Source organism: Neofelis nebulosa, chromosome 7 (genome assembly GCF_028018385.1).
Source record: "Neofelis nebulosa isolate mNeoNeb1 chromosome 7, mNeoNeb1.pri, whole genome shotgun sequence".
NCBI classification, from domain to species: Eukaryota; Metazoa; Chordata; class Mammalia; order Carnivora; family Felidae; genus Neofelis; species Neofelis nebulosa.
Window position 1 is genome coordinate 116,238,700 of NC_080788.1, and position 27,535 is coordinate 116,266,234.

The following is a 27,535-nucleotide window of genomic DNA, read 5'->3' on the forward strand; positions in this document are numbered from 1 at the left end:
AGCGAGTTCATACAAACAAGTCATACATCCCCCATCCCCAACCCCAGGACCAGTCCCTAGTGGCTGTTGATGTCCTGTTTGAAAATGAGTCCCACCTGCATAGGGGTCAGGCCTCAAGCAGGACACTTCAGCTAACTTATGTCAAGAACTTGGAAATAACAAAGCAATTTCCTTTGAGAGCAGATGGGGCTGTGCCCGAAAGTAAACCGAGGCTTGGCAGCAGGAGCTCTGAGTTCCAGTCCCAGCTCTGCCAGTGACCAGCTTCGTGGACCAGGCTGAGGGATGACAGCATCTCCCCTCACTGGCCGGCAGTGTATCTTCTACAAAATGGGGGTGGATCACACTGAGGTTTCTCAACTGTGTTCCATGGATGACTCTAGAGATGCCTTGACTTTAGCACAAGGGGGTGGGGAGCACAGGGAGGGGCTCCAAGGCTCTGCCCATTTCACCCAGTGCCTCTGCACTACAATCTGTTTTATAGATTAACCCTGTCTTTACTGTATTGTCTGAAGAATTGCACTAGCATTTTTAAAAAGTCCCTTGGGCTTGATGCTCTGCATAAACCCTAACTTGTCATCACTCGTGCCCTTCACAGGTAGGATTCCTGTTGTCCTACCACCTCAGACCTAATGCCACACAAGTGGCCAAGGCCAGGATGAGCACTCCCTGAGCATACCAGGCCACCCGGAATGAACAAAAAGGGACACACACGGGGGGGTGGGGGGGGGCTGTGTCATTTCTACAATCCTTCTATCAATTCTGAAAAGGACTTCTGATAAGCTGTCCTTTCCCGGCTCCAGGATTCACCTGGCTCCAAACCCACGCTCGTTCTCAATGCCTGAAAGGCTGAGGGATAAGGGAGACTGGGTGCTGGTCCTCTTCTGGAAGGTTGTATCTGGGGAAGAAGGGGCAGCCATGCTAGATAGCCACCTTCCTGAGAAATGTAACCCATGGGTGGCTCTCAAGTTTACTGGACTCTCGCTGCCATCCGGAGAGGGAGTTCACTTTATCCCGAGGAACTCCAAACCAGCACCCGGGCTTCTGTGTTCCTCACGAGGCTCTAAACTCTTGTTTCCTTGTTTATGGAGGAACGTGCCGTCCACTGTAGGCAGTCCTTGGTGCACGAACTCAGCTCGTCCCTCTCTCTCCCCCACCCTACCCCGTGGCCACATGGCCACACCCACCTCTCACACAAGGTATCTGTGAGTCTGGTAGACTATGCTGAAGAGAAGGTTTGGCAGTGAGAAAGGCGGAAGAGGCATTTAAATCACCGAAGTGTGAACGCTGTCTCATTGAGTGCTGGCGCCCTGTTTTCTCAAGCTTTCCAGGCACCCCATCTTGCCATCAGCGGAGATGGGATTGTTCACCACTGTCTCTAGACACTGTAGGACCCAGACTCCCACATCTTCTCTGGGTCCTCTCTCCTCTGCGCTCTCCCATAAGCCCTCCTCCCCACAGCCCTCCAGGATTTCCCCTGACTCCAAATTGCTCTCTGTGCTCCAAGACCCTTTCCAGTCCCCACTCCCATGCTTGGCTTCTGCATCTCCAAAGAATAAGTTCAGCAAAGTAGATCCCTTTCTGTCTTAAACAGGACCTGCCCAACTCAGGAAGGACCCGTGGGCCTAAGCGGCATGTTCTCTCACTTTCAGCTGGATTGATCGCGAGGCCAGTGTTGACCATCCAGCTCTGGCTGAGCCTTTGTCACTTTCAGAGCACCGAGGAGGGGAGTAAAAGGTGGAGGCAAAGCTTAGGAAATCCCTCCAGGGTCCCCTTGTCTGTGTTGGGTGGCACCTGTCTCCACCTTGTCCACCTAAGCTGGCAGCTCCCCTCATCAGCAAGAAGCAGCCCCACCCTGCTCTGGTCCCCTTACTGCCCCTCCCCCCACACCATTGCCCACCCTGTTTGCACTTACCTGCCGGTAATCCCAGACATATTTTGATAACCTTGAACACACTGTTCTTTACATATGCTGTTCCTTCTGCCTGGAATGCCCCCCTCCCCCTTTGGCTTCCTCCCAGATTCCTAACACACTCCTATTCATTCTTCGAAACCCTGCTCAAGCTGTCACCTCCTCTCCGAGAATGCCCTTGGCTGGACACCTAAACCATTTCATTCCTCCCTGGTCCGCACCCTTCCTGTACCCCATACAAACTTGCAAGTCACTGTGTCTCCCGGTGCTTTATGGTGTCCCAGGGTATCCTGGTGCTTTACAATGTCTCAGGGTATTCCAGTGCTTTCCAATGCTGTAGTTTCCTCTGGTGCTTACAGTGTCCCAGGGATCCTGGTGCTTTACAGTGTCACAGGGTACTCGGTGCTTTACAGTGGTGCAATGCATCCTGGTACTTTGGATTATCCCAGCTCCCCCACTTACCAGCCGCGTGATCTGGGGCACATATTACTTAACGTCTCTAGGCTACAGTTACCTCACCTAACTGATGCGAGGAGTGAATGAGTTAACACACACAATGGTGCCTGGCACAAAGGAGGATCTCCATTAGCTGTTCGTTTTAATTATTGATTTCTATCCTCTCTCGCCTGCATTTGACTTTAAGCAACTCGAGGGCAGGGAGTCATCCAGCCCCAGGGCCCCGCCTGGCCTTACCAGGTGATTCGTGAATGTTTGCCCCACTGAGCTGACCAGCGGCTTGCAGTCTCTCCACGGCGAAGGGCTCCAGGAGGACCAACAATTTCAGGTGATGAGTGACCGGGAGGGGCCATATAGAGTGGAGAGCAGGGCCGGGAGTCCAGAGCACCGCAGTTGAGAACACGAGCTGCGTCTGTGGACGGAACTGAGTTCCAAGTCTGCCTCTTACTAGCTGCTTAATCTCCCTGTGCCTCCGTTTCCTCAGGCTACAGAAACACAAATACCCCCATCTCTTAGAGTGGCTGTGAGAGATTTAAAAAGATAACGCAGGAGCGCCTGGGTGGCTCGGTTGGTTGGACTTTCGGCTCAGGTTCGGTCCACGAGTTCAAGCCCCGCTTCGGGCTCCACGCTGATGGTGGGGAGGGAGCCTGCTTGGGATTCTCGCTCTCTCCTCTCTCTCTCCCTTCCCCCACTCACGCTCTCTCTTAAATAAGTTAACTTAAAAAAAAATGACAATGAAACACTTAGCAAAGTGAGCGTCTTGGCACCTTGCAAATGTCCCTTAAGCTGGACGTGAAAATACTATTCTTTAGGGCCTGAGAGAGAAGGCAGCCGGCCCTGCAGACCCCTGCCCACGCTCACACTCTCTGGGCTGCACTTCAGCCTCGTGGGGCTGCCGAGGAGGAGCCTAGGGCTGGAGACAAAGCTGCGCCCAGGACTGAAGGTGGCCCTGGACGGAAGGCTTCAGACAGGAGGGAGTGGCAGATGCAGGAAAGTGCCCAGTGCCTGCAGGACAGAAGCAGGCCAGCCGGTAGGAGCCTTGTGAGTGCAAATGGGAAAGGAGGCCAGGGGAGGTGGCTGCAGACACTGAACGTAATAATAAATAATAGCAGTAATAAAAGTAAATGTTCATTGAATACTTACCACATGTCACACAATATTCTAAGTCTTTGTGAGACCAAACTGATTTAATGATCCCAACAACCCTAAGAGATATAGCTACTATTATTATCCTCAGTCACACCTGGACCTGAGGCGTTTCGATCAGGTGACTTGCCCCGATCACACAGCTGCTATGTGGCAGAGCTCTGACTCTTGGCTAGCCCCGCCGTGGTACCTACTGCCCCTGGCCCACCGGTTTGCTGCCCGGGTGCCGGCACGAACGAACGGGGAAGCGGCTCCACATGCAGAATAGGAGCAGGGACTGTGGTCTGTGGGTTCCAATCCCAGCCCACCTCTGCCCTAGTTGGGTGACCTTGTACACATTACTTCACCTCAGTTTCCTCGTCTGTAAAATGGGAACAAGAGTCCTGCCTACCAGGATTGTTACATAGATCAAATACTCCGGTACATGTAGAACACTTAGCAGGGGAGCCAACATAGGAGAACAGCTGAATAAGTGGGGATTACTTGCAGCCCTTGCACAGCCGGCCAACTTGTAGGGCACAGAAGGAGATGGCTTCTGGCTTGCAGTCAGAATGAGATTGTCTGGGAGCAAGGGGACTTTGACGAAAGGGACAGGAAGACGAGGTGCCCTTCTGTGCAGGGGCACTCGGGTCCTGGGCCCCCACCTGCTGAGAGGAAGCTGAGAATCCTGGAGCAGTGAGCTGTCACTGAGACAGGTTTATGAGGAAAGGTGGCTCTTTGGGACCTGGAAGGCTGCCTGCCAAATGTGCCCTTTGTTGGGCGATACTCATCCCTGCCAGCCGGGGAGTCACCCTCCTCCTCCAGGTTCATGCCAGCTCCTCTCCCTTGACCCTAACCCCCACCCAAACCAAGCTGAGAACAGCTGGAACGAGGCTGGGCTGGCATGCATGGTGTGTGGGCCCTTGGTGTTCCTGGTGACCTGATCCTGCCACCTTCTGCCTGGCTCCTGCTGCAGCCACACCATAGCCTCGCAGTTCCTTCCAGGGCCCGACACACTTCCCACCCCAGGACCTTTGCACCTGTGGCTCTTCTGCCTGGAACATCTTTCTTCTCCTCAAATGTCACCTTCCTAACCAGGCATTCCCTGACCACCCTGTTTAATATTGAAACCTGAAACCTACCCCCACCCCGCCACCCCTCACCCCATTACTTACTCAATCCTGCTTTATTTTCCTCTATAGCATTTATTAGCATCTGGTAAATGACCTCTCTCTCTTATTTATTTACTGCCTGCTTCCCCACTACACATACTCAAGTATAAGCTCTATGGGGACAGGGATTTGTGTCTCTCTTGCCCACAATTCTATCCCTAGCACCAAGGACATTGCCTGCTACAGAGTAGGAACTCAGCGATAAATCTTCACAGCAGCCCCCAAGAGACATATACATGCATTCCTTATTTTATAGAGAAGCTTTGAAAGGGAGGCTCAGCAAGACTGGGAGCTTGCCTGAGACCATGGCTTGAAGGATGGGGATTGTTTGACTCCAGAGCCCCTGTTCTCTCCCTGCCTGTGAGTCATGTGATCACCTACCGATCACATCCTTCCCTTCCCCAACCAAGTCCCTGGCACAATGCTTTACCCTCAGTGGGGAGGGGTCTCCAGAAGCGTCAGGAAGGCAAGAAGGTATTTGTCTTTATTGGGTTCCCATAACAAAATACCATAGATGGGGATAAACAGTCTCTTAAACTGTTCAACTGTTCTGTTAAACTACAGAAATGTGTGTTCTCACTGTTCTGGAGGCTGGAGATCAAGGTGCCAGCACAGTCAGATTCTGGTAAGGACTCTTCCTGGCTTGCAGATGGCTGCCTTCCCCCTACGTCCGCATGTGGCAGAGCGAATGCAAGCCCCCTCTTCTTACAAGGCCGCAGTCCTATTGCATTATGGCCCTACTCTTTGGGCCTCACTTAACCTTAATTACCTCCTGGAGATCTCCTCTCCAGATACAGTCACATCGTGGGTTAGGGTTTCAACATATGAGTTTTAAGGAACACAGTTCAGTCCATCACAGTATTTCAGAAGCCATTGAAAGGAGGGGAGGAGGGCCCTAGGAGGCAACCCTGTGCTGGTCTGTCTCACGCTTCCCTAGCGTGATGCATATTCAGAGCATGGGAAGGCATCACTCAGCCCTGTCCTGGGCCCTCTGGGAATTGGCAGAATGATGAGCAGAACCTCATTTCGTCCTCAAAATAACAGACGAGATAGGTGTTCTCATCCCCATTCCATAGGTAAATAAACTGAGGCTCGGAGAGGTGAGCTTACCCGCCTAATGCCCCTCAGCCAAGAAATGGCAGGTCTGTCTGATGCCGAAGCCTATGCTCTTAACTACTTTGTGAAGTTCTTTGAAACAGGCAGGGGGCATCTCCCTTGGCCCATGGGTCACAGGGGGCGTGGCCCTGTCCCCCGGGAACCCAGCATCTCCTCAGGACAAGAAGAACACCTGGATATGTTGGTGCTGGGTGCCAAGTGCACCGCCCAGTCAGCAAGTTCAGGAAGAGCTCAGACGGCACTGTAGGCTGGACTGGTCACCAAGGAAGGGCTCAGCCAGATGAAAAGCGACAGGGAGGGCTTTCCAGGGACAACTGCAATGCAAAAAGTAGTGAGATGGGGGTGGTGAGTTTGGTATTGGCTCGGGACACAGAAGCTGAAGGGCAGAAGTGGTGGGAAAGCTGAGAGGATGGGCGGGGGTCAGGTGCTGGCCGGCCCAGACTGTCCCCGCAGCTCTGCAGAGGGTGGTATTTATGTGTCCTTTCTCCCTGGGGGACAGAGAGACCTGGGGGAAGAGCTGGCATGAGCAGAAGTCCGCAGCTCCCTCCGGTATCCGGCTGGGCCGAGAGGGTCGGTGCAAATAAAGAACAAGGGTTGGCTTGAGGCTCGCGCCAAAGGACAAAGCTGAGCTTCTCTTTCCTGGGGGAGGTGAGGTGGCAGCTGTCCCGGGGACCCTCCCCCAGCAGCTGTGGCCTCAGGAAAGATCCCGGGGCTGATGGACTTCCGGAGATAAACCGGCTTTCTGTTACCTCCGGCAATTTTTCTGGCCCCTGACAAGAGGGGGCCTCCAACCAGTAGTGTGCCGGTAAATGGCTGACAACTGGCTCTCTCGGGGGTGGGGGGAGCCCTGTTTGTATCATTTGATGATTTTCCTGGTGTAACTGCTCCCATTGTGACTGATATTAAGCTACCGACGCGATGTTACTGAATGCGGAGCAGGGGAGAGAGTCACCCTGCCGGCTCCTGTCAGCCCTTCTGAGTGGCTTTGGCGGCCACCCCTTCCCCTGATCCTGCCTCGATAACAGCAGTGTTCCCGGGGACCCTGGGAGCAAGGGGCCAGTCGCCGTGGTTGTCCCTGAGCCTCAGGGTTTTGAGACCTGGTTGGATCTTTTCCTGGAATTGTACTTGGTGTTTCATTCCGGTCAGCTCCGATCATCAGTCCTAGGAGAGCCTCCAGGCTGGGTCCAAGTGCTCTGCACGTTGGCATCAGGCGGTCGCCTCCACAACAGTCAGAAAGCACCAGGTCCCAGAAGTCCTAAGTTAGACGTGAGTCCCAGAAGGAGGCCATGAAGCACGCGGACAAAAGGGAGTGCTGGCGTCACATGGAGGCTGCAGGCCTTCCCTCGCTAGCCTGGTCCACACGTTGGGTTCAAGTGTCAGTTTCACGATTCCTTGTCAGAAGACCCATCCTGGAATTATGCACAATCTCTTAGTGAGGTGGGGGTGGGGGCGGCTTCTAGGCTCTGTTCTCCTAGGGCAGAGAGGCTGAAGGGCAGATGCAGTGGGAGAGCTTTCTTCTCTCCCTTCTCCCCCTTCTCCTGGGGTGGACCCTAAGGGACTGGAGGTGATGGCTCAGGGGATGAAGGTACCTGAGGGGAAGGACTACAGATGCCCTCCTGTGCCAAGGGTGGCGGTGCGGCAGGACGGAGGCAGTGTGGGCTTCCCAGTCCAGCTGCCCACCGGTGTGAGGGTCAGGCTGCCGATGGTGGCTGGCCGGCAAGGGCCTCTGCGCAGATGTGGAACACGAGCTGGTGAGGATGAGCCTGATCTGGTGAGCCCACGGGCTCTCTACGTGAGTGCTGGGCCCCCCGAGGCCTTTCTGTCCCAAGACACCTCACCCTTTTCCTCCTTATTGCCCCTTCTTCCCCACCACCCACTGTAGGTTTTTCATCATCAAAGAGAGCTTTCTTCTTTACTACTCTGAAAGCGAGAAAAAGAACTTCGAAACCAATAAATACTTCAATATACACCCTAAGGTGAGGCAGCCTCTCCCCAGGGCCACAGTGGGTAGGACCCCATGGGGACAATGAGGGAGGGTGTCCTGCAAGGGTGGAAGACAGTCTCTTTTCTTGCTGTGGTCTAGCAGAAAGTCTGGAGAATGAATCCTTCTTGGGGCACAGGACTCTTGTCCCCTACGACTCTTCCTGGGCCCCGAGCCTGCCCCAGTCCTTCCTCTTCCTTCTAGGAGTCAGTTCTGGTCTGGCTCCCAGCCTGGGGCCCTTGGCAGGACCTGGCTTTGGCTGAGGGCTCCCAGAGGCCTTAAGTGATGTGGGGAGGGGGGGGAGGGCTGCCTGTTCTCGTTCTTTCTCAGGGAGTCATCCCCCTGGGAGGCTGCCTGGTGGAGGCCAAGGAAGAGCCCAGCATGCCCTATGCCATGAAAATCTCCCACCAGGACTTCCATGTGAGTAAAGCTCTCCTCTCAGCCTGGACTGAGCAGGGCAGACCTGCTTCCCTGGGAACCTCCAGGCTCCCTGGGGGCAACGGCTCCGGTGGCCTGGCCTGGGAGGGTGTCAGGGTCATAGAGATGTGGGACGGTGGATGGAGGAGGAGATGGAGGAGCAGACTGCAGGCAGCCTCTGGCATCCCAAGAGTGGGCTCCTCTCAGGTACACCCGTGGTTCCTCTTCTTGGCAGGGGAACATCTTGCTGGCTGCTGAGTCCGAGTTTGAGCAGACCCAGTGGCTGGAGATGCTACAGGAGTCCGGGAAGGTGTAAGTACTCATAGGCGTGGGGGCACGTCCAGAAAGTGAATGGTTATGGGCTGGGCCCACCCTGATCACCTAGTGGGAACTGAGGACCCCAGAAAAGGGCAGGGTGAGGGAGAAAACTGTCTGGGCCGTCTTGGAAACAGTCCATCCCTCCAGCCAACCTAAATACTCCTGCTTCTCTTTGGCCAACTGCAGCCCCTGGGCCTCCAGGCTTTTGATCATGGCTTCTCCCAGCTGGGCATTCTTCCAAGTCCTGGGGAGGGAGGGCAGATGGGACAGAGGAGAGAAGAAACACAAAAGGCCAAGGAAAAGCAGGAGTATTTAGGTTGGCTGGAGGGATGGGCTGTGGGAGTTGGTTAGAGTGGGCAAGAAAGAACAGGCCAGGTTGAGAGGTCTGCCAGGTGGGCTTGGAGCCCAGTGACCTTTGCTTGTCTGGAGTCACAGGTGGCAGACGTAGACCACTTGTCTCCGACTCTTGGGAGCAAATCCAGCACCGCTAGGAGGGTTTGGCTGCCTCCTGACACCCATCTCACCTCCCCAGGTCCACAGTGAATCCTAGCATAGATTGGAGCGGGTGCTTTGTAAATCAGAGTCCAGATCATAGAAACCTCCGGCCCAACACGGTCCATTTACATGTGAACCCCTGTCCCGGCACCTGCTGGGTCATGCTTTTAGCTCAACAAATAACACTGCGCATGCCCCATACGAGGCCTGGTGCCAGGTAGTGGCCTGTGGTGGTAGAGAAAGCAGCCTGGGAAGCAATCTCTTCCCTGCTCCGAAGCTGCTGGCCCAGTCCTCGGTGGCCCACTTTGCGGCCTGGGCTGGCCTCCGGGGACTGTAACTGATCGATGCTGGTGGCACGGCCAGAGCCACGGGAGCCAGAGTGAATGGGGCTGCGATTCTGGAGGAGACAGGATGGGCGAGTACACGCCATGCACGGTCTTCCTCTCCTCTCCCCTTCTGTTGTAATGATTTTGTGTTTCTTCTCTCCTCTGTCCCATCTGCCCTCCCTCCCCAGGACTTGGAAGAATGCCCAGCTGGGAGAAGCCATGATCAAAAGCCTGGAGGCCCAGGGGCTGCAGTTGGCCAAGGAGAAGCAGGAGTATTTAGGTTGGCTGGAGGGATGGACTGGAAGCTGAGGCTCCCTAGGTAGCACTTCAGGGCCGGGGTTATAGCTGGGGCTCAGTGGAGGACGGAGGAGGGGAGCTGGGGCAGGGCTTAGCAGGCTACCAGGAGCCGTAGGTAGAGACTTGTATGGTGTAACCTGTGTCCTCTTGGCCAGCGTGGCAGGAGGACCTCTGGGCCAGCTTTGTCACTTGTCTATCAGCTGCGTGTCTCCAGACAGGGTAGCCTCTGTAAGCCTTAATTTCCTCATCCTGAAAGGGTCACGAGAATAGTCCCTAGGTTTGGGAGGTGGGACCTGGGGATCAGGGGAAATGAGAACGTGCCGGTAGCATTTGTTTCAGGCACACAGTAAGGGCCCCATGAATGGAGTTGATGTTATCCTGCCCTGGGCTCCCGGGTCCTGGATTTGCCCCAAACTTCCACCCCCTTGGCCCACTTTCAACCTGACCCTGTGCCCCTGACTGGCTGACAAGTATGCTCTGTTTGGGAAAGAAGAAGGTGAGACTGGGGCTTTGATCCTTTGCCTGAGATCTTTTCCCCTGCTACCTCCTTAGACACCCAGGGCCTCGGCGCTGGGTCCCCTCTGCCTGCTTCAGAACCCCCCTATAGCCCCAGAACCTGCGCCCCCCACCTGCCAGACACTAGTGCAGGGGAGCAGCACAATTAACAGCACTTCTAGGGGTGCAGACACCCCCCCCCCCCCCCCGAGCTTCTGAAGATGAAGCCGTCCCTGTTCGGGGACAGGGACCAGAGAGGAAGGTAGTGGCTGCGGCCGGCATGTCAGCTTCTATCCCCAGGAGCTGGCTCTGCCTGCTGGCTGGCCTGGACATGACAAACCGTTTCCCTGGGAGATCCTGGAAGTGAAGGAGGTTACTGGAAGGCCCTGGCCCCCTCCAGGCCGGAGCCGGACTGAGCTTTCCGTGAGAGCGTGCGCACTTGCTTTGCAGACAAACTGATGGAGGAGACCGAAGAGCTCTGCCTTCAGAGGGAGCAGAGAGAGGTAGGCACATGGAGGCCGAGGCCGCTCAGAATTGCTGCCCCTCCCCCGCGGCCCCTGCTCCGGGGGCCCCTTAACAGCCAAGGTGTACTGGCTTGTGTTCCTGGCATTAGGGACGTATGTAGGGGAGCAAGGCACCCAGAGAACTCTCCAGGAAGTCAGACGGGCAGAGCAGGGGCACCGTGAGGTGACCGTACTTGGGACTTGCTGTGGCTTCTTGTCAGAGAGCATTTGTTCTTGCCAGTCGCCAGAGACAAAAGTAAAAAGGGTAGGTGACCACGTTCTCGAGAAAGCCATCCCAAAATTGTATAAGCTGTATCGGTAAGTAGTGAGCTGCCGATCACCGGTGATCTTCACAGGAAGCTGGGATGGCCTCCGTAGAGGGACTTCTGCACCACGAGGGTGATTGGATTGGATGAACTCAGGGGTTCCTTCTTCCTCTAAATGACACAACGTAAGTTCCAAAAAAGCCAAGCATTAGCCGGAGGCAGCCTGCACTGGGGAGCCGCTGAAGTCCACTTCATCTGGAATCTCCAAGCGGCATTGGGCCTTGCCTGTTTCTGAAGTGTCATCAGCACCCCTGAAAGGGCACAGTAAGGTAGGGGATAGCACGGCAGACTTGGAGCCAGGCCGCCTATGTTTGTATTTGACCTTCAACGCTTCTAGCTGTGTGACCTTGGACAAGTTACCTAACCTCTCCGGACATCAATAGTCTTTCTTTTTTTTTAAGTTTATTTATTTATTTATTTTGAGAGAGACAGAACAAGAGCAGGGGCGGGGCAGAGAAAGAGGGAGAAAGAGAATCCCAAGCAGGCTCCACGCTGTCGGCACAGAACCCGACGCAGGGCTCGAACCCATGAACTGTGAGATCGTGACCTGAGCCAAAACCAAGAGTCGGCTGCTTAATCGACTGAGCCACCCAAGCACCCCTGAACATCAATATTCTTACATGAAAAGTGGAGACAATGGAGCCCGTCTTATTAAGATGTGAAGATTAAGTGAGATGTTATATATAAAGTGCTTGGCACATAGTATGTGCTCAGTGAGTATCTGTGTTTGTTAGCGTCATAATCATGTTATTACTCATTATCGGCCCATTCTGCGTGTCAACTGCCTGAGGCCTGAAGCTGCAAAGTGCCTTTCCCATAGGAGAGCCTGATTCAGCCCACTTCTCTTCGCCCAGTCGGTTTTTTCTTGTGCCCGTAGGGCTGGGCCCATCTGCCTGGGCTCAGTGCCTCCCTCTGTGACTTTTCTCTTGCGAACCACCTTTCCCAACCACCCTTCACTGGGCTCTGAGACAGGCCCTACTGTCAAGAAGCATCCTGTCCCTGCAGCACCCCAAATATCCCCAGGACCCAGGACCGCACCTGGCCCAGGATGAATGCTTGATAAATGTTTGTGGAATGATTCATGGAGCGAACATTTTTGATTCTTGTCATTTCACATTACATCTTGATTTGAATCTAGTAGGACGATCCGGCCTCATTTTCCTTCTTCAGACTTTTATCAGATCTTCTTGCCCGTGTATTCTCCCAGCTGGACTTCAGACTCATTTCATCATTTGACGACAACAGGAAAAACCAAACCCAAACAAACAAGAAACACACCCCCAAAGCCACGGAGGCTTTGCGTTAGGATTCCATGGATTTGAGGCTTGGCGTGGTGACAGCACTGAGCCTTCTCGCAGCCGTGCCGTCTGGGCGTCCGTGCCTCCACGCTCTCATCTGGGTCCCACATTAGAGTCTTGGCATTTTCTTCACACGGTTCTGCCATTTTGACAAGGGAGGCTTCTGGTGGCTTGTCAGCAACCTAAAGACAGGTAATTGAGGAAGCCAGGGGGTGGGATGGAGTGACAGACACAGCCACCGGCAGGGAGAGAGATAGACTTATCCATCAGAGAGGCTAAATCTGGGGCAGCGGTCAGCCGGAGGAAAATTTAGACACTCTATCTAGGTCTTTAGCCAGGAAATGAGGCCAGCGGAGACCCACCGCACGCAGGCCTCACTTAAAGCCGTAGCACGTTGAAGGAGCGAGGCCTGTCAGCTGTGAGCTCGCTGGTCTGGTGCTACAAGATCTGAGTGAGACTCACTCGGGCCCAGCCGATCCCCCGTGAAGGCTGCTGTGAGCGGGCGGAAAGGGAGAGGGCCGTGCCCAGGTCCATATTCCCGCGTCAGCTCCGCGCTGCAGATCGGGAACAGAAATCACTTCCCTGACTTGCTCATCCATATGATGGGTCTTCCTGTCCCCTGCATCTTTCCCATCTCCACTGCGAGGCTCAGAGGTTGTCTGGGTGCGCATTGGGCCGCTTAGAAAGGCCTCGGGTACAACAGCCCAGTGATAAGATGAAGATTCTCTGATCTTTAAGAGGCAGTCTGGCCTAAAGAAAGACTCAGGGTCTGGATCCCGGAGACTCATATTGGAGTCTCAGCTCCATCACTGACTGTGTGGCCTTGGGTAAGTTAACCTCTCTGAGCCTCAGTTGCTCTATCTGTGATGCTCTGATAAGAGTTGATGGCTGTGGCTGCCTAGTTCCTGGGTCGCTGTGAGGCTCGATGAAATCAAAGGCAGCAGAGTGCTTTGTGGACGGGCAGGGCCCATGCAGATGTGCACTGTGCGGTGATGCGGCCCCAACCTCCTCCATGTGGAAGGGAGGGCCTGGGACTCTGGAGGCATGAGCAGAGAGCACGGGGTGAGCCAGCCTGGGCTCATCTGCCCCGGGGCCAGAAGGCCATGCCCTTCCTTGAGCCCTTCCTCAAGTGTCCCTGGCTCCTTGTGACCTCATCTCTCATCCCTGGAGGAGGGCAGCCCGACTACCTTTCCTTCTCTCGCCGAACTCAGAGAGCTCAGCCTTGTATGTGGGTAGGCACCTAGGAAATCGAAATGCCCAGGGCCCATTAGGCAGGCATCTTGCCCCCCAGGCTGCTCCCGGTCAGAACATAGACCCTTGGTGTTGGGAAGAACCTGTCACTTCAAGGGGAGGGTCTTTGCTCACCTCCCTGATGGATGTTATCTTGCTTCTGTGATGGGCAACTCACGACCTCTGGCGGGATTCTCCACCTTGTTGCTCTGTGGCTCGAAGACTCTTCCTTTCCTTGAGCAGGAATCTGCCTTCTAGTGACTTCTTCCCAACCCCGTGCTCCTGCAACTTAAGTCAGGCCCAGGAGTCAGAAGAACAAGCACTAGATGGTGGGAGAGGCTTTAGCTGCAGCGGGTCCTGGCTGACCTCAACCTATGATGGGGTTGCCGCAAGCTCTCGTACCGTCTTGGCCGCAGGAACAGAAGGTTCTGGCCGCTTCAGGTTTTCAGGTCCGGCTATCATCAGTCTTCTAAGGCTCCACCTGGACATCAGTGTTAGCTAAGAGTCACACAGGGAAATCGAAAGGTAGAAAAGAAGTGAGCGACTGGAAAGAAGGTTCTCTTTCTTTGTCCTCATCCATGTGTAGCTTTTTTTATTATTGTTAATGGTAGAAATCATGCTCTTTGCAGAACACCTGGAAAACAAACTTTATTCTTAATCCCACAATTGACACAACTGCTGCCAACATTTTGGTGTTTATCTTCAGTCTTTAGAGAAATATATATATATTTCTCTATATATATTCTTATATATATATTTTTATTTTTGTGTTTATTTTTGAGAGAGAGAGACAGAGCACAAGCAGGGGAGGGGCAGAGGGAGAGAGAGAGACAGACAGACAGACAGACAGACAGAATCCGAAGCAGGCTCCAGGCTCTGAGCTGTCAGCACAGAGCCCGATGTGGGGCTTGAACTCACAAACCGCAAGATCATGACCTGAGCCGAAGTCGGCCGCTTAACCGACTGAGCCACCCAGGCGCCCCTATATTTTAAACAAAATAGGATCACAGCAGATATTCCATTTTATGGCCTGCTTTTTCATTATACCTTCATTAACATTTGTACCTTCAGCAATTTTTCATGTCATTCAACATTCTTTGAAAACATCAGTTTTGATGACCACGTACTGATACATCCTACGTGATGTTTCATTTAACTCACCTTCTGTTTTTGGACATCTAGGCTGTTTTCTTTTCTTCTTCTTATTATTATTTTATTTGTATAAGTTTATTTCTTTATTTTGAGAGAGAGAAAGCACAAGTGGGGGAGGTGCAGAGAGAGAGGGAGAGAGAGAGAATCCCAAGCAGACTCTGCATTGTCAGCATAGAGCCTGATGTGGGGCTCAAACCCACAAACCGTGATATCATGACCTCAGCTGAAGTCAGATACTTTACTGACTGAGCCAGCCAGGCGCCCCTAGGCTGTCTTCACTATTAGAAATTATGCCACAGTGAGCACCTCTGCACACATGAATCGTGGACTACTGTCTAATTGTTTAGGAGAGGTTCCTTCCTATGGGCAAAATCACGGAGTCTGGGCAAGAACTTTTAAGACTCCTGATGCATATTGACAAATTTCTTTCCAGAAATTTTGTACTAGTTTTCACTCTCAGCTGCAGTGCGTGGACATTTCCATCTTGCTCTACCCCACTGCCGGTGTTCGAGTCCCTCCATCACCGACTAGCTACAGCGTGGGGAAGAGGGATGAAGACATGTAACTTTGAGCAAGTTCCTTGACCCTTGTGTACCTCTGCTTGTCTCATCTATAAAATGAGGACAAAAATATTATTCACTTTCAGAGCTGTTGTAAGGATTACACGAATTAATACATGTAAAGTACTTAGAACAGGAAACTCACAGCGAGTGCTATCATTGTCATTATCATCATATACCAAATCTGTTTCAGAATTCTCTTTTCCATTCCTTTGAATTGCTGTCTATTCTTGAATGGATACTACACAGCTTCAATTTATAATACTATCCATCGTTTATTAAGCACTTACTATGCGGCAGACAGTTTGCGTGGATTAGCCCAGGTTATCCTCCCATGAACCCTACAAGGTGGTATTGCCCATCCCAGAGAGTACCCCCCCCCCATACCCCTCCTTCTTCCTGCATTGGATCCAAAGGCCATCTAGACCACACCCCCAGTTTCATTTACTATGTATGTGCAAATGTCTCCCCCTTGACAGGTGCAGTCCCTTCTCTCTGCTGAGCTCCAGCCCCTTCTATCCAACCATTGGCTTCACATCTCCAGCCAATGTCTCAAAGGTACTGCAAACTTAACACGTCCAAGGCCACTTACGATCTTCCCCAGCAGAGCTGATGGTCTAGCGCTCCCTATCTCAGGGAATTCACCTCCTCCCATTGTTTGTGCAGATTGGAAACCTGAGAGTTGTGCCTCATCCTGTCCTCCCCATCTCACCCTTTCCCACTCCACCCCCAAGTTCTGCTAGCTACCCCCAAATCTCTAGAAGCTGTCTGGCCACTTCTCTCCATCTCACCGCCTCGCTCAAGTTCACACTACTATTAGGTCTTGCTGAACTAATGCAGTGGCTTCCCCCCACCCCCTGCCGGATTCCCTGTATCCCTCCTGGCCCCTTTTCATCCTTTTTCTCCTCACTGCAGCTGGAGTCATGGTTTAAAATGGAAAGCGGATTGCGTTGCCCGTCTTCATCCCCTACTTTCTGCTCAAAACCTTCATTGTTTGTTCTGGCTCAGGAAAACCACAAAATCCGCAGCATAGCCCAAGGCGCTGTGTGGTCAAGCTTCCCTCCTGCTGTTCACCCTCACTGTGGGCCCAGCGGTGTGGAAATGTCTTGGCTCTTTCCGGTTCTGCAGGTTTCTGAAGGGCCTTTGCACATACTGATCCTTGTTCCTGGAATGCTGTTTCCTCTTCCCGCTATTTATGCACCTTCACATGTTGGCTCAAAAATCTGCTCCCCACCCCACGCCCCAATCATTCCCTACTTCTTGTCCAAGACAGCTTTACAAAGAACCGTGTTCCCATCCTGCACTTCACATACTTTGGTTTGTAATGATACTCTTGTGTGTGATTATTTTATTAGTTTTTGATTCTTGCACTGAGCTGTAAGCTCCATGAGAACTGAGACGTGTCTGGGTTTGCTCATTCTCACATCCTCAATGCAGAGCCTGGCAGGTCCTTGGTGCCTATTAAACACTCAATAACTATGTGTGGCATGTGTGAATGAATGAAACTATTTTTTTAAAAATCCCATTGGGGTTTTTATTGGGATCACATGAGCCTGTAAATTAATTGGGAAGAACCTCCACTGTATTTAGTCTTCCCAATCATTCAGGAGCCTGCATTCTTTTCAAAAGCATAATTGCTTTTATTGGGAACTTAGAAATAATGCAGTGAAGCATGATGAACAGGGATTATTTGGCTTGGAGGAGAGGAGACTTGGGGACAGAAAACTGTCCCCAACACATGAAGGAAAAAAGGATCAGTCTTGTTCTGTGGCTCCAAGGGCAGAAGGTCAGCCCACTGACGGAAGTTATAAGGAGGCAGATTTGGGCTCAGATGGAACAGGTGGATGAAACGGGCCACCCCCTCCCCTAGGTGGACCTGGGACACTCAGGCTTTGCCTGTCCTTGGCTTTGCCAGTCTGTTTTGCTAAGAGCTGTTCACTGGCTCTTACTTTGCTGGCTAGGGGTATTCAGTCTTCGTGGCTGAGGACAAGAGCTTAAGGGGACACTATGACCAAGGACAGCAAGTTCCAGGCAGCAAGGCAACTGCCAAAGGGAGAGTCTGTGCAAAGGATGGAGGTGGCTACAGGGGTTTTGAACGGAAGTTTTGCTCCATAAATGAGATTCAGCCCTCTCATCTGAGCCCCACAAAACTTTCGGCAAAATCTGCGGTCCTTCATCCATGTTTTTGTCTTTGTTGCTTTCAGGGAGGGCTCATCTGAGGTCGGACCCGGAAGGAAGAGTTTTGATCAGGTTGTTCTGGAATGAAATGGGCTGTCTTAAGAGGGGGTGAATTCCCCGTCATGACAGCCATTGAGGCAGAGCCCAGGCCATCTCTTGGCAGGAAAACTGATCCCAGGATTCAAGTGTCTGATGAAGACTGAAGTGCTTTCAGGCCCCTTTGACCATAGACGGCTCTGATTCATGGATGTCTGTTCTCTTACTGCCACACAGCATATGTGTTGTCCAGACACATGCAGTTATTGACTTAGGTGGGAAAAGCATTTCATCACACATACCTGGGCCCGACATGGGGAGGAAGGAGAGGAAAAGCCAATTGATTGTTTTGTCGTGTTATTTTTAGGAGCGTCAGTTTCGCTGTCTGGTTCTTGGAGGCATAGCAAGGGCCTGCCAGCACCTGAGGTGGTGGGAATAATATCCTCCCACAGTGTGTAATGTGGAGGAGCAAAGCAGGTGTCACAAAAATGCTGCCAGCTAAGCTTCGCCTGAAGGGTGCCCTGCAACCCCAGCTGCCATTGCAGCCCAGGAAAACTGGACCCTCAGAGGGCACATACCTGTGCTTACCAGCCCTCCTGACAAGACTAGTCTGGCCCTGGGGCCCCGCACTGGGCTTTCTGGCTCTCCTGTTCCCTTAGGGCTGAGTATAAGGGAAGCTGCAGGCACCTAGGCTGGCTGCTTCCTAGAGCCTTGAGAATAAAATTTTCTGATTGTTTGGGTCGGGACTGGCTTTTCTTTGCCACCTTTGACAGATGTCACTCTAGGGATCTTTTTGTTTTTTAATTTTTATTTAACGTTTATCTTTGAGACAGAGAGAGACAGAGCATGAATGGGGGAGGGTCAGAGAGAGAGGAAGACACAGAATCTGAAACAGGCTCTAGGCTCCGAGCTGTCAGCACAAAGCCTGATGCGGGGCTCGAACTCACAGACCGTGAGATCATGACCCGGGCCGAAGTCAGACGCTTGCTTAACCGACTGAGCCACCCAGGCGCCCCATAGGACTCTTTAATGGAAATACACACCCACCACGTTTTCCTCCAGGGCTTGAGAGCCAGCCAGCCTACCTGAGGGGGTTAGTGACTGGAGTTGCCCAGCAGAGTAGACACCTAGAATTATCATCACCTCCAGGCACAGGCCATGGTGTTGAGCATGCTCAGTGTGTTTGAGAAGGCCACACCCATCGCAGACTGGGGATTTGTTGAGACTGTGTATGGACTAGTGGGACCAGGGCTCCTTAGGACTTAACTCCAAGTCTGTGACAGCATATGGCCCAGACTGTACCACATCACATAGGGGCCCCTGGACTAGAGGGACGCTTCCTGACCTCAGGAGCCCTTTGCTGCCCATGACTCTTCTCTTCCCCTCTGGTTCTCTTCAGGAGCTTGAGCGCCTGAACCAGGTGCTGGAGGCCGAGAAGCAGCAGTTCGAGGAGGTGGTGCAGGAGCTGAAAATGGAGCAGGAGCAGATCAAAAGGTGGTGGGGGCGGGAGGAAGGTGCGCCTGGGGCAGGGCATTAGGACCCGCATTTCCCATCGGGCCTGGAGAGGTCTCGCCCAGGAGAGTCTCGTTACTTGATGACTTGGTTTGGGTCTATCTTCCCAGTGCTCCAGGCCTCGGGGCAGCCCAGAAGGAGCTGTAGACCCCACACGAACTGGAGAACTGGAGGTGAGGCACAGGCGTCCCCCCCCAAGCAACAAGCCCCTCTTGCCTCTCTCAAGCCTTCCTTACCCAGAGGCAGAGGGGAACAAGCCGGCCTGGAGGTGCTGTTAGCCAAGACCCCCCAGCGTCGCCTGCACAGTCCCGTCAAGTTCTGGCTAACGATGTCCCTCGGGATCTTTAGTCCTGTGTATGCTTTGCAAACCAGTTGCACATTATAATCATACGCCAGGATTAGAATCTCTGGAAAGTAGGGCCCAGAGATCTATATTTTACAAAAGCTCTTTGGGTCATTCTGATTCAGCCGATCCAGGAATTTGGAGACCAGTGCTCTGGGTGCTGTTGATGGCGGTGGTTGTCCTCGTCGTCGGCATCCTCCTCCTCATCACTACTGATAATCAGTATTAGTCCACAAAGGTTTTTCTTGCAGCAGCCTTATAAAAGGAAGTCAATTAGACAAGCACTTTGGGGAGGGAGAAATACTGAGGATCTTACCAAGTAAATAGCCGAGCACCTGCTTATCTCCAGAATTGTGCCAGATACTGGAATAGAGGATAAGTCCCCTTATCTTACCATGCAGGATCTTACAGTCTTGTTGGGAAAATCAGACTAACACCCAGGAAACATCCACACGATAATATATAGTCAGGTACTAGGGACCACAGTGCAGACTCCCTGTGTCCTAGGAATTAAGGTATACATGTGATCCTTGTGGGCATGAAGAGGGGTTCAATTGAGCGGGGTCTTGAAGGATGGGTAGGATTAGGAAATTGGGCAGGAGAAAAGGGAAAGGCATTTCAAGCAGGAGGAAGGGAAACCAGGGGTAAAGGCCTGAGGTGGCCCAGGCTGGTTAAGAAAGCAGCAAAGGGGTTGTCACCCCAGAGAAGGGCCTCAGCCATGACCCATGTGAGAGTGAGTAGGGATACTGGCAGGGTCTGTCCAGGGAAGAAAGGAGGTGGGGCCAGGCCCCCTCCCTTTGTTTCTCCACTGCTTCCCTCTGCCTGTGGGGTGGTCCTGGGTTTATCCCACCTGACAGATGCATGTGTCCCTGGAGCAAGTGACGTCAACCCCACTTGGCCAGGATCTCCTCCTTTCAGCCCCAGGTTCCTACAGCTGCTGTCAGGACCCCGCCATGCAGAGAGGGGCTGGCCTTCCAAGGCCCCCTGTGAGCCATGTCGGGAGGTGAAGCAGAAGCATTTCTGTGTGCAGAGGGGATTGGGAGGGGTGGGCCCTGCCATACCCAGCCTTCTGTCCCTGCAGGGAGCTAGAACTGACCGCAAGATGCCTCAAGGGTGTGGAGCAAGAGAAGAAGGAGCTGAGGCACCTTACAGAGTCCTTGCAGCAGACGCTGGAGGTGAGGGGCCACTGGTGGGCTGGTGGGCCTGGAGGCAGGCTGCTTGGTTGGGCCACGTGATACTGTTTTTCCCCCAGAGGGTTCTCCACAAGGGGAACGGGGCCCGATGGAGTGATGATCTAAAAGGTCTCTTCTCTGTGGACCAGAGAGCACGGGAGGCCTAAAGCAGGACCCATGGAAGCAAACTCAAGTTTGCCTTGCTGTGACTGTGCCCTTGGGAAATCCATCTTCTTCAGAGTTTATATCTTTATACCACATGGAGGGTTGATTAGGGTGGGCGACGGGACCACCCACCTCTTCCTTCTTGTGGCTCATTCACTTAGCTGCTACTGGGTGAAATTGAGCATGAAGGAAATTAACTGTATGTCACCTGCATCTGATACCACAGAAACTGTGAGGGGGAGAGAGGCAGTGGCATGTGTCAAGGACAAAGTACAGACTGTTCCCAGCCCCCCTTCCCCAGCTCCTTCTGCGTTGCCCCTCTGCACCTTGCACAAAGACACCCTGACCCCTACTCCAAACCACTGAGCTCATCTGTCCCGATGAGGCCAACCCCTTTCAGACTCAACATTTTGCCCATGCTATTCCTTCTTTTTTTTTTAATTTTTTTTTTTAACATTTATTTATTTTTGAGAGACAGAGCATGAGCAGGGGAGGGGCAGAGAGAGAGGGAGACACAGAATTCGAAGCAGGCTCCAAGCTGTCAGTACAGAGCCCGGTGCAGGGCTCGAACCCACAAACCGCGAGTTCATGACCGGAGCCAAAGTTGGACACTTAACCGACTGAGCCACCCAGGCGCCCCGCCATGCTATTCCTTCTACACAGAATGTTCTTTCACCTCTTCTCTGCCTGGAGAACTCATCCATCCTACTAAGACTCAACTCCAACAGAAATGTAGCCAAGCTTCCCTGACTCTTCTAGGCAAGGTTTTGCTGTGAGCTCCAGGCTCCGGCAGCACTTTGCACATCTTGTTATGGGACACTAGGTTGTGTCTTCTAAGTGGTGAACTTCGCTAGACTGTGTCTTAAGGTGTCTCCCAGCCCAGCACCTAGCGGCAGCCTGGCACGGCGCTAATGTTTACTCTGAATTCATGAATTGCCTTGAGGGCTGCAAGGGTTTCTATTCTCTCTCCACTGACTAGAGGCTTAGTCTGTGGCGCCTTTATTTGTTTTTCTTTTTCAGTTCACATCATGAGAGATGGTTCTCATGGAGAGTTTCAACTCTAGAATTTCTGGGTAGTGCAAGACCCCAGCCTGATAAATGACAAGGACATCTAAATCTGTTCTAGGGCTGGCTCCTTTTGAGCGTTTTTCATATGAGCCCAACACATGCCCTCACTCAGCCCTCGGGGAATAAAGACCCCAGAAGGTCACGGTGCCCTTGGATGCCGGTTTTAGTAGGTGCCACTTCCACTGGAAGCTGCACTGAGCTCCTCCCTGAGTCCCTCTGTGGAGGAGTAACCTTGCCTCTTTGTGAGGAAGGAGATCTTGGTTTTGGCCTTTTACCTCCATGGAAGAAGGAAGATATTTGGGGTGTCTTTTTTTTTTTTTTGGTGGATATTTTATTTTTATTTTTTTATTTTAACTTGTTTTATTTTTTATTTTTTTTAAATTTACATCCAAATTAATTAGCATATGGTGCAACAATGATTTCAGGAGTAGATTCCTTACTGTCCCTTACCCATTTAGCCCATCCCCCCCACAACCCCTCCCGTAACCCTCAGTTTGTTCTCCATGTTTATGAGTCTCTTCTGTGTTGTCCCCCTCCCTGTTTTTATATTATTTTTGTTTCCCTTCCCTTATGTTCATCTGTTTTGTCTCTTAAATTCCTCATATGAGTGAAGTTATATCATTTTTATCTTTCTCTGACAAATTCCACTTAGCATAATACCCTGCAGTTCCATCCACGTAGTTGCAAATGGCAAGATTTCATTCTTTTTGATTGCCGATAATACTCCACTGTATAGATATACCACATCTTCTTTATCCATTCATCCATCCATGGACATTTGGGCTCTTTCCATACTTTGGCTATTGTTGATAGTGCTGCTATAAACATGGGGGTGCATGTGTCTCTTCGACACAGCACCCCTGTATCCCTTGGATAAATGCCTAGTAGTGCAATTGCTGGGTCATAGGGTAGTTCTATTTTTAGTTTTTTGAGGACCCTCCATACTGTTTTCCAGAGTTGTTGCACCTGCTTGCATTCCACGGGTGTCTCTCTCTTTTTTTTTTTTTTTAATGTTTATTTCTGAGACAGAGAAAGACAGAGCATGAGTGGGGGAGGGGCAGAGAGAGGGAGACACAGAATCCAAAGCAGGCTCCAGGCTCTGAGCTGTCAGCACAGAGCCCGACGCAGGGCTCGAACTCACAGACCTCGAGATCATGACCTGAGCTGAAGCTGGATGCTCAACTGACTAAGCCACCCAGGTGCCCCCCCCAACCCCCAACGGTGTCTCTTATAGAAGATTGAGTGATAAGGACATCCCTCCCTGAAACTGAAAGGCAGGTGAGGGCAGCCATGTTGGAAAACCTAAACTAGGTTATTTCCCTTCTTCCCTCCCCCCATCCATGCCAGGAACTCTCCATAGAGAAGAAGAAAACCCTGGCTATGCTGGAGGAGAATGAGAACCAGCTGCAGACACTGGCCAATCAGAGTGAGCAGCCCCCTCCCAATGGGGGTCTCCATAGCAACCTGAGGCAGATAGAAGAAAAGATGCAGCAGCTTTTGGAGGAGAAGCTCCTGGCTGAGAAGCGGTAAGGGGGCCTTCAACCCCTGAGTCCCGTTTTGATAACATCCCTTGAACTGCACATCCAGATTCTTGGGTTCTAGCTGGCTTTGACCAGATAGGTCACTTACTTCCTTTTGCCTAGGACTCAGTTTCCCCACCAGGCAAATGGGAAGAAAACTTTCACTACCTAGAGCCGACCTGATCATGGTCTCTTGGACTGGTATGAACCATACAGACAGACATTAGGTCGGTCTAACAATGCTTTGTGGCAGGCGGGGCAGGTCCTCCAAGCCCCTTTGCACAAATGAGGAAACTGAGCCTCCGAGGATTTGTAGGACTTTCCTGAGGTCACAGAACTAGCAAGACCTGGACCCAAGACTCCAGTCTTCAGGCGGGGGCTCTCCTCGCTTAACCACACCACCCCTCGCATCCCCAGAAAGTTCTGGGTCTCGGGGTTTCTCCAGCCGGGTCTCTAGGAGGGGCTGCCCTCCCACTGGAAAGGCCCGTTGGCGAGTGAGCACTGAGCACCACTTCTGCCCCGGGCAGGATGAAGGAGAACGAAGAGCGCTCTCGGGCCCTGGAGGAGGAGCGCGAGTTCTATTCGAGCCAGTCCCAGGCGCTGCAGAACTCGCTGCAGGAGCTGACGGCAGAGAAGCAGCAGGCAGAGCGGGAGCTCAAGGTTGGCCTGGGCCTGCTGGGAGCAGCCTGTGCAGGTGGACCTTCCCTCACATCCCTTACCGGGCAGCTACCTGAATGATCTGTGCCAGCCTGACCCGCCAGGGGCAGGCGATGGAGCCACCATTTGGGGAAGCAGTGAGCCTGCTGCTTGGGTGGGGGGCATCATTGGTACACACCTGCCAGGTGCAGGGACTGAGTCCAGGCCACCTGGTCAAGGGCACAAGACACGGGGCAGGATGTGCTTAACTTCCATCCGAGTCCGCAGGCCAGAAAGCCCGCTTGAGCCAGGGGTGATCAGGGAAGGCTTCCAGGGAGACGGCAGCTGCCCCCCAGGACCCCACTTGTCTCTCTCCTCTCTCCCCCCTCAGGCTGAGGTGAAGGTCCGCATGGACCTGGAGAGGCGTCTGCGGGAGGCAGAGGGGGCCTTGCGGAGTCTGGAACAAGGGCTTAACTCCAAGGTGCGGAACAAGGAGAAGGAGGAGAGGATGCGGGCTGACGTGAGCCATCTGAAAAGTAAGCCCCGGCCCCGGGTGCCAGCCCCCAGCCCTAGGGCTCGTCCCCTGCGGGAGTGCAGGCCCCGGGGAGCCCGGAACGGGGTCTGGTGTGCATTAGGTGACCCATAGATAGGGTTGGAGTTACTTGCCCAGACCCCCGCCGCCGGCACGTCCCCGGCGCGGCTCCCTCTGGGCTGTAGCCTCCGGTGGGGGCGTGGCTCGAGGTCCCGCCCCTTTGGCAGGGCCTGTGCCGGGTGGGCGTATTTCCCACGGGGGCGGGGTCGGGGTCGGGGCGGGGCCGCGCGGCGGGCGGGAAGGACGCAGCCCGACTGCGCGCACAGGGTTCTTCGAGGAGTGCATCCGGAACGCGGAGCTGGAGGCCAAGATGCCGGTCATCATGAAGAACTCCGTCTACATCCACAAGGCGGCCACTCGCCGCATCAAGAGCTGCCGCTTCCACCGGCGCCGGTCCAGCACGTCCTGGAATGACAGTGAGTGTGGCCGTCCGCGTGCCCTCCCGGGGTGGGGGTGGTCAGAGGCCGAGGGTGACAAGGCAGGAAGGTGGGCACTGGGAAGGGCTGGTCCAGCTCAGAGGCCGGCAGTGCGGCCTGGAACTGGCTGCAGCAGCCCGCCGGACGGGGGCCTGGGGCGCGAGGGAGGCGGGCTGGGGTTGGGGCCTGGGCCCAGCCTCACGGCCACCGTCTCCCCAGTGAAGCCGTCCCAGTCTTTCATGACCTCCCAGCTGGATGCCAACAACATGGAGGAACTAAAGGAGGTGGCCAAGAGGCTCAGCCGGGACCAGCGCTTCCGAGAATCCATCTATCACATCATGGCAAACCAGCCAGGAGCGCCCTCGGTGGTTCCCCGGGGTGGAAAGTGATGGGCGCTCCACCCCTGCCTCCCAGGTCTTTTCTCAGTGGATAGGGGCGGGAGGAGGTGGCAGGGGGAGGTCGGACTCTACCTGGCACCTCTCTGCTCCCCTCTGCGCCCCCACCTGGGGGCCGGCCTCACCTTCATAGGACAGGGATGGCACCTCCCTCACCCCCACCCGGAAACCTACTCTTGGGTTTACATCAGGCCCAATCAGGCCCAAATTGGGTGCTGCCTGCTTGTCACCTGGTGCTTATCTGGTGAGGCGAGGCGGGGCCTGGCCTGGCTGCACGTGGAGACATTTTGGTTGGGGACTGGGGTGGGCAGGGCCCATAGCTGTCACTTGTGTCCACTCCAACTCCCTGTGATGCTGCCTCCCTGTCTTTGTGTATAAAGGACTCCCCTCCCCACCTTGATACCTGCTTCCCCCTGAGGTTCCTAACCCTTTCTTTGCTTCTGAGACCCATAGACATCCCTCAGCCAAGGCCCCTTACTTTTACCACATCGTGGGGCAGGGAAGAGAGGGACCTAACACAGTGACGTTTGGGTTTGTGGCATACTACACTTGCCACGGTGTCTCCTCTCCTGAGGTTGGGCCCTGGCTGACGGGCTACCCACTCACTCCCATATCCCTCCTGCATGTGTGCCTAGGGCCCTGGCTGGGATCTTGCAGCCAGCAGCCATTTTGAGGGCTCTCTCGGAGGACAAGGAGTAAGCTCAGGGCGTGGGACAGGGTGGCCCTGGCTCCTGCATTGTCCGCTCCTGGTTGGGTAGGAAGACAGCTGCCTCGGGCTGTGGTGGCCCTTGGTCCGTGGGATCACACGTGTCTCCCTCTGAGCCGCCCCCGCTTTAGCCACCTTGCTGCCTCCTCTCCCTGCAGAGGCTTCATCCAGTGAAGCAATGTGACCCTGGAAGATGGGGGCCTGGCCCTGCAATAATGCCAGTAGCCATTGGTTGGCCCTGTGTCATCTAGGGTGAAGCTGAAACACACTGTAGGTTGTCTGTGGGGTGTGTCCCTCACCCATAGTCTGCTCTGCTCTTCTCCTCCTAGCCACATCCTCCAAAGCTGCCTAAATCCATTCGTCCCTCCAGAAAAGGAGGTCTGCCTGGGATCAGGGTGCTCATAGATGCTGGTGGTATTAAAAGCATTGATTCTCTGCTGCTTGGCAAACAGAGCGAGGTGCCCAGTCTGGAGCGGTGCACAGATGGCTGCAGGGCAAACCCCGGCAGAGGTGCTGGCCTCCCCCTCAAAATACATGCGTGTCTACTGGCCATCTAGCCCAGGCCGGCCCGGGGTGCCCTGCTCGGTGCTCAAGGCTGCCTGGTGAAGCTAAGGGAGACCCAACTCAAGTCCTGGGTGGACTGTGATGGCTTCAGCCAGTCTGTGGAATCTGGGTGGAGACAGGGACAGAGGCACTTAGAAACAATGCATCTGAAAAAGATGAGTTTAAAAATTAAAAAAAAAAAAAAACTTTAAACACGTAGGAACCTGCATAAAGTTGGAACTCATTTATCTGACATGTATATAGGGTGGACTTTGAAATGAGGAAGATGTATAAAATCCAGATTACCATTTTATTTTTTGTTTGTAATTAGTTTAATAATGGTTTGCTCTTGGAGAAAGACCTTTTGGAAATTTTCAAATGCATTTTTGCTCCCAGGCAGGCTATTAACCAGGAAGGCAAGTGCTGTTCCATGCACATTTACCAATCCCTAGTTTCTTTCCTACCATCTCACCCTGTACTTTCCATGCCTCGCTCGGGCAAGTCTGGGTTATTGTCAACAAACTGATCAGTCCATAAGTATTTATTTGTACCTAACACTGTAAATAGAAAAAGAGAAACATCTCTATATGAAAATATATCACAGTGGGAATTACTTATTGGAAATGTATTGATCTGATTTTTTTTTTTTTTTTTTTTTTTTTTTTAATAAAACTCTTATTCCTTGGCCAATTAAATGTGTTTCCTGCAGGAGGGCTTGTAGTCTGGTCATTGCTAGAGAGATGTTGCCCCCTGCAGGCCAAACGTGGAATTGTGCAATTCCCTGCGTGTAGTCTTAATAAGCAAGCACGTTTCCCCTACATAGAGGGAAATACTCCCCACTGCTGCACCTCCTGGAAGTGGCTTCTTAATAATTAACTGAAAAATCTGTCTTCCCACCCCGAGGTCCTGGCTGTTCCCATGTACCAAGGACTATCAGCTGGATTTGGTTCTGATTTGAGCACTGACCAAAGGGAGTAGACCACATGGATGGGAATGACCTCAGGGAGACAAAGCACACCTAGTTTTATGACTTGCTGGTATCAGTGCCCCCACTGGAAATTGACAGCATGCCTCCTC

The 27,535-nt window shown here is 53.1% G+C and overlaps 1 protein-coding gene across 2 annotated transcripts in view; it reads left to right on the top strand.

The window, feature by feature from the left end:
- PLEKHD1 (pleckstrin homology and coiled-coil domain containing D1) overlaps positions 1–27,112 on the top strand; it is a 31,303-nt gene extending 4,191 nt beyond the window's left edge. Inside the window, exons 2-13 of one of the 2 annotated variants that reach the window (XM_058739465.1) lie at positions 7,661–7,754; positions 8,090–8,179; positions 8,412–8,488; positions 9,504–9,595; positions 10,558–10,610; positions 18,790–18,884; positions 20,327–20,420; positions 22,998–23,176; positions 23,698–23,830; positions 24,198–24,342; positions 24,665–24,814; positions 25,039–27,112. In XM_058739465.1, coding sequence (XP_058595448.1) covers positions 7,661–7,754; positions 8,090–8,179; positions 8,412–8,488; positions 9,504–9,595; positions 10,558–10,610; positions 18,790–18,884; positions 20,327–20,420; positions 22,998–23,176; positions 23,698–23,830; positions 24,198–24,342; positions 24,665–24,814; positions 25,039–25,247 — 1,411 coding nt within the window. In that variant the 3' untranslated portion in view covers positions 25,248–27,112. Of the gene's footprint in view, positions 1–7,660; positions 7,755–8,089; positions 8,180–8,411; positions 8,489–9,503; positions 9,596–10,557; positions 10,611–18,789; positions 18,885–20,326; positions 20,421–22,997; positions 23,177–23,697; positions 23,831–24,197; positions 24,343–24,664; positions 24,815–25,033 lie in introns of both variants that reach the window. The other variant, XM_058739466.1, reaches the window with a different exon arrangement.
- Positions 27,113–27,535: the final 423 nt, after the last annotated feature.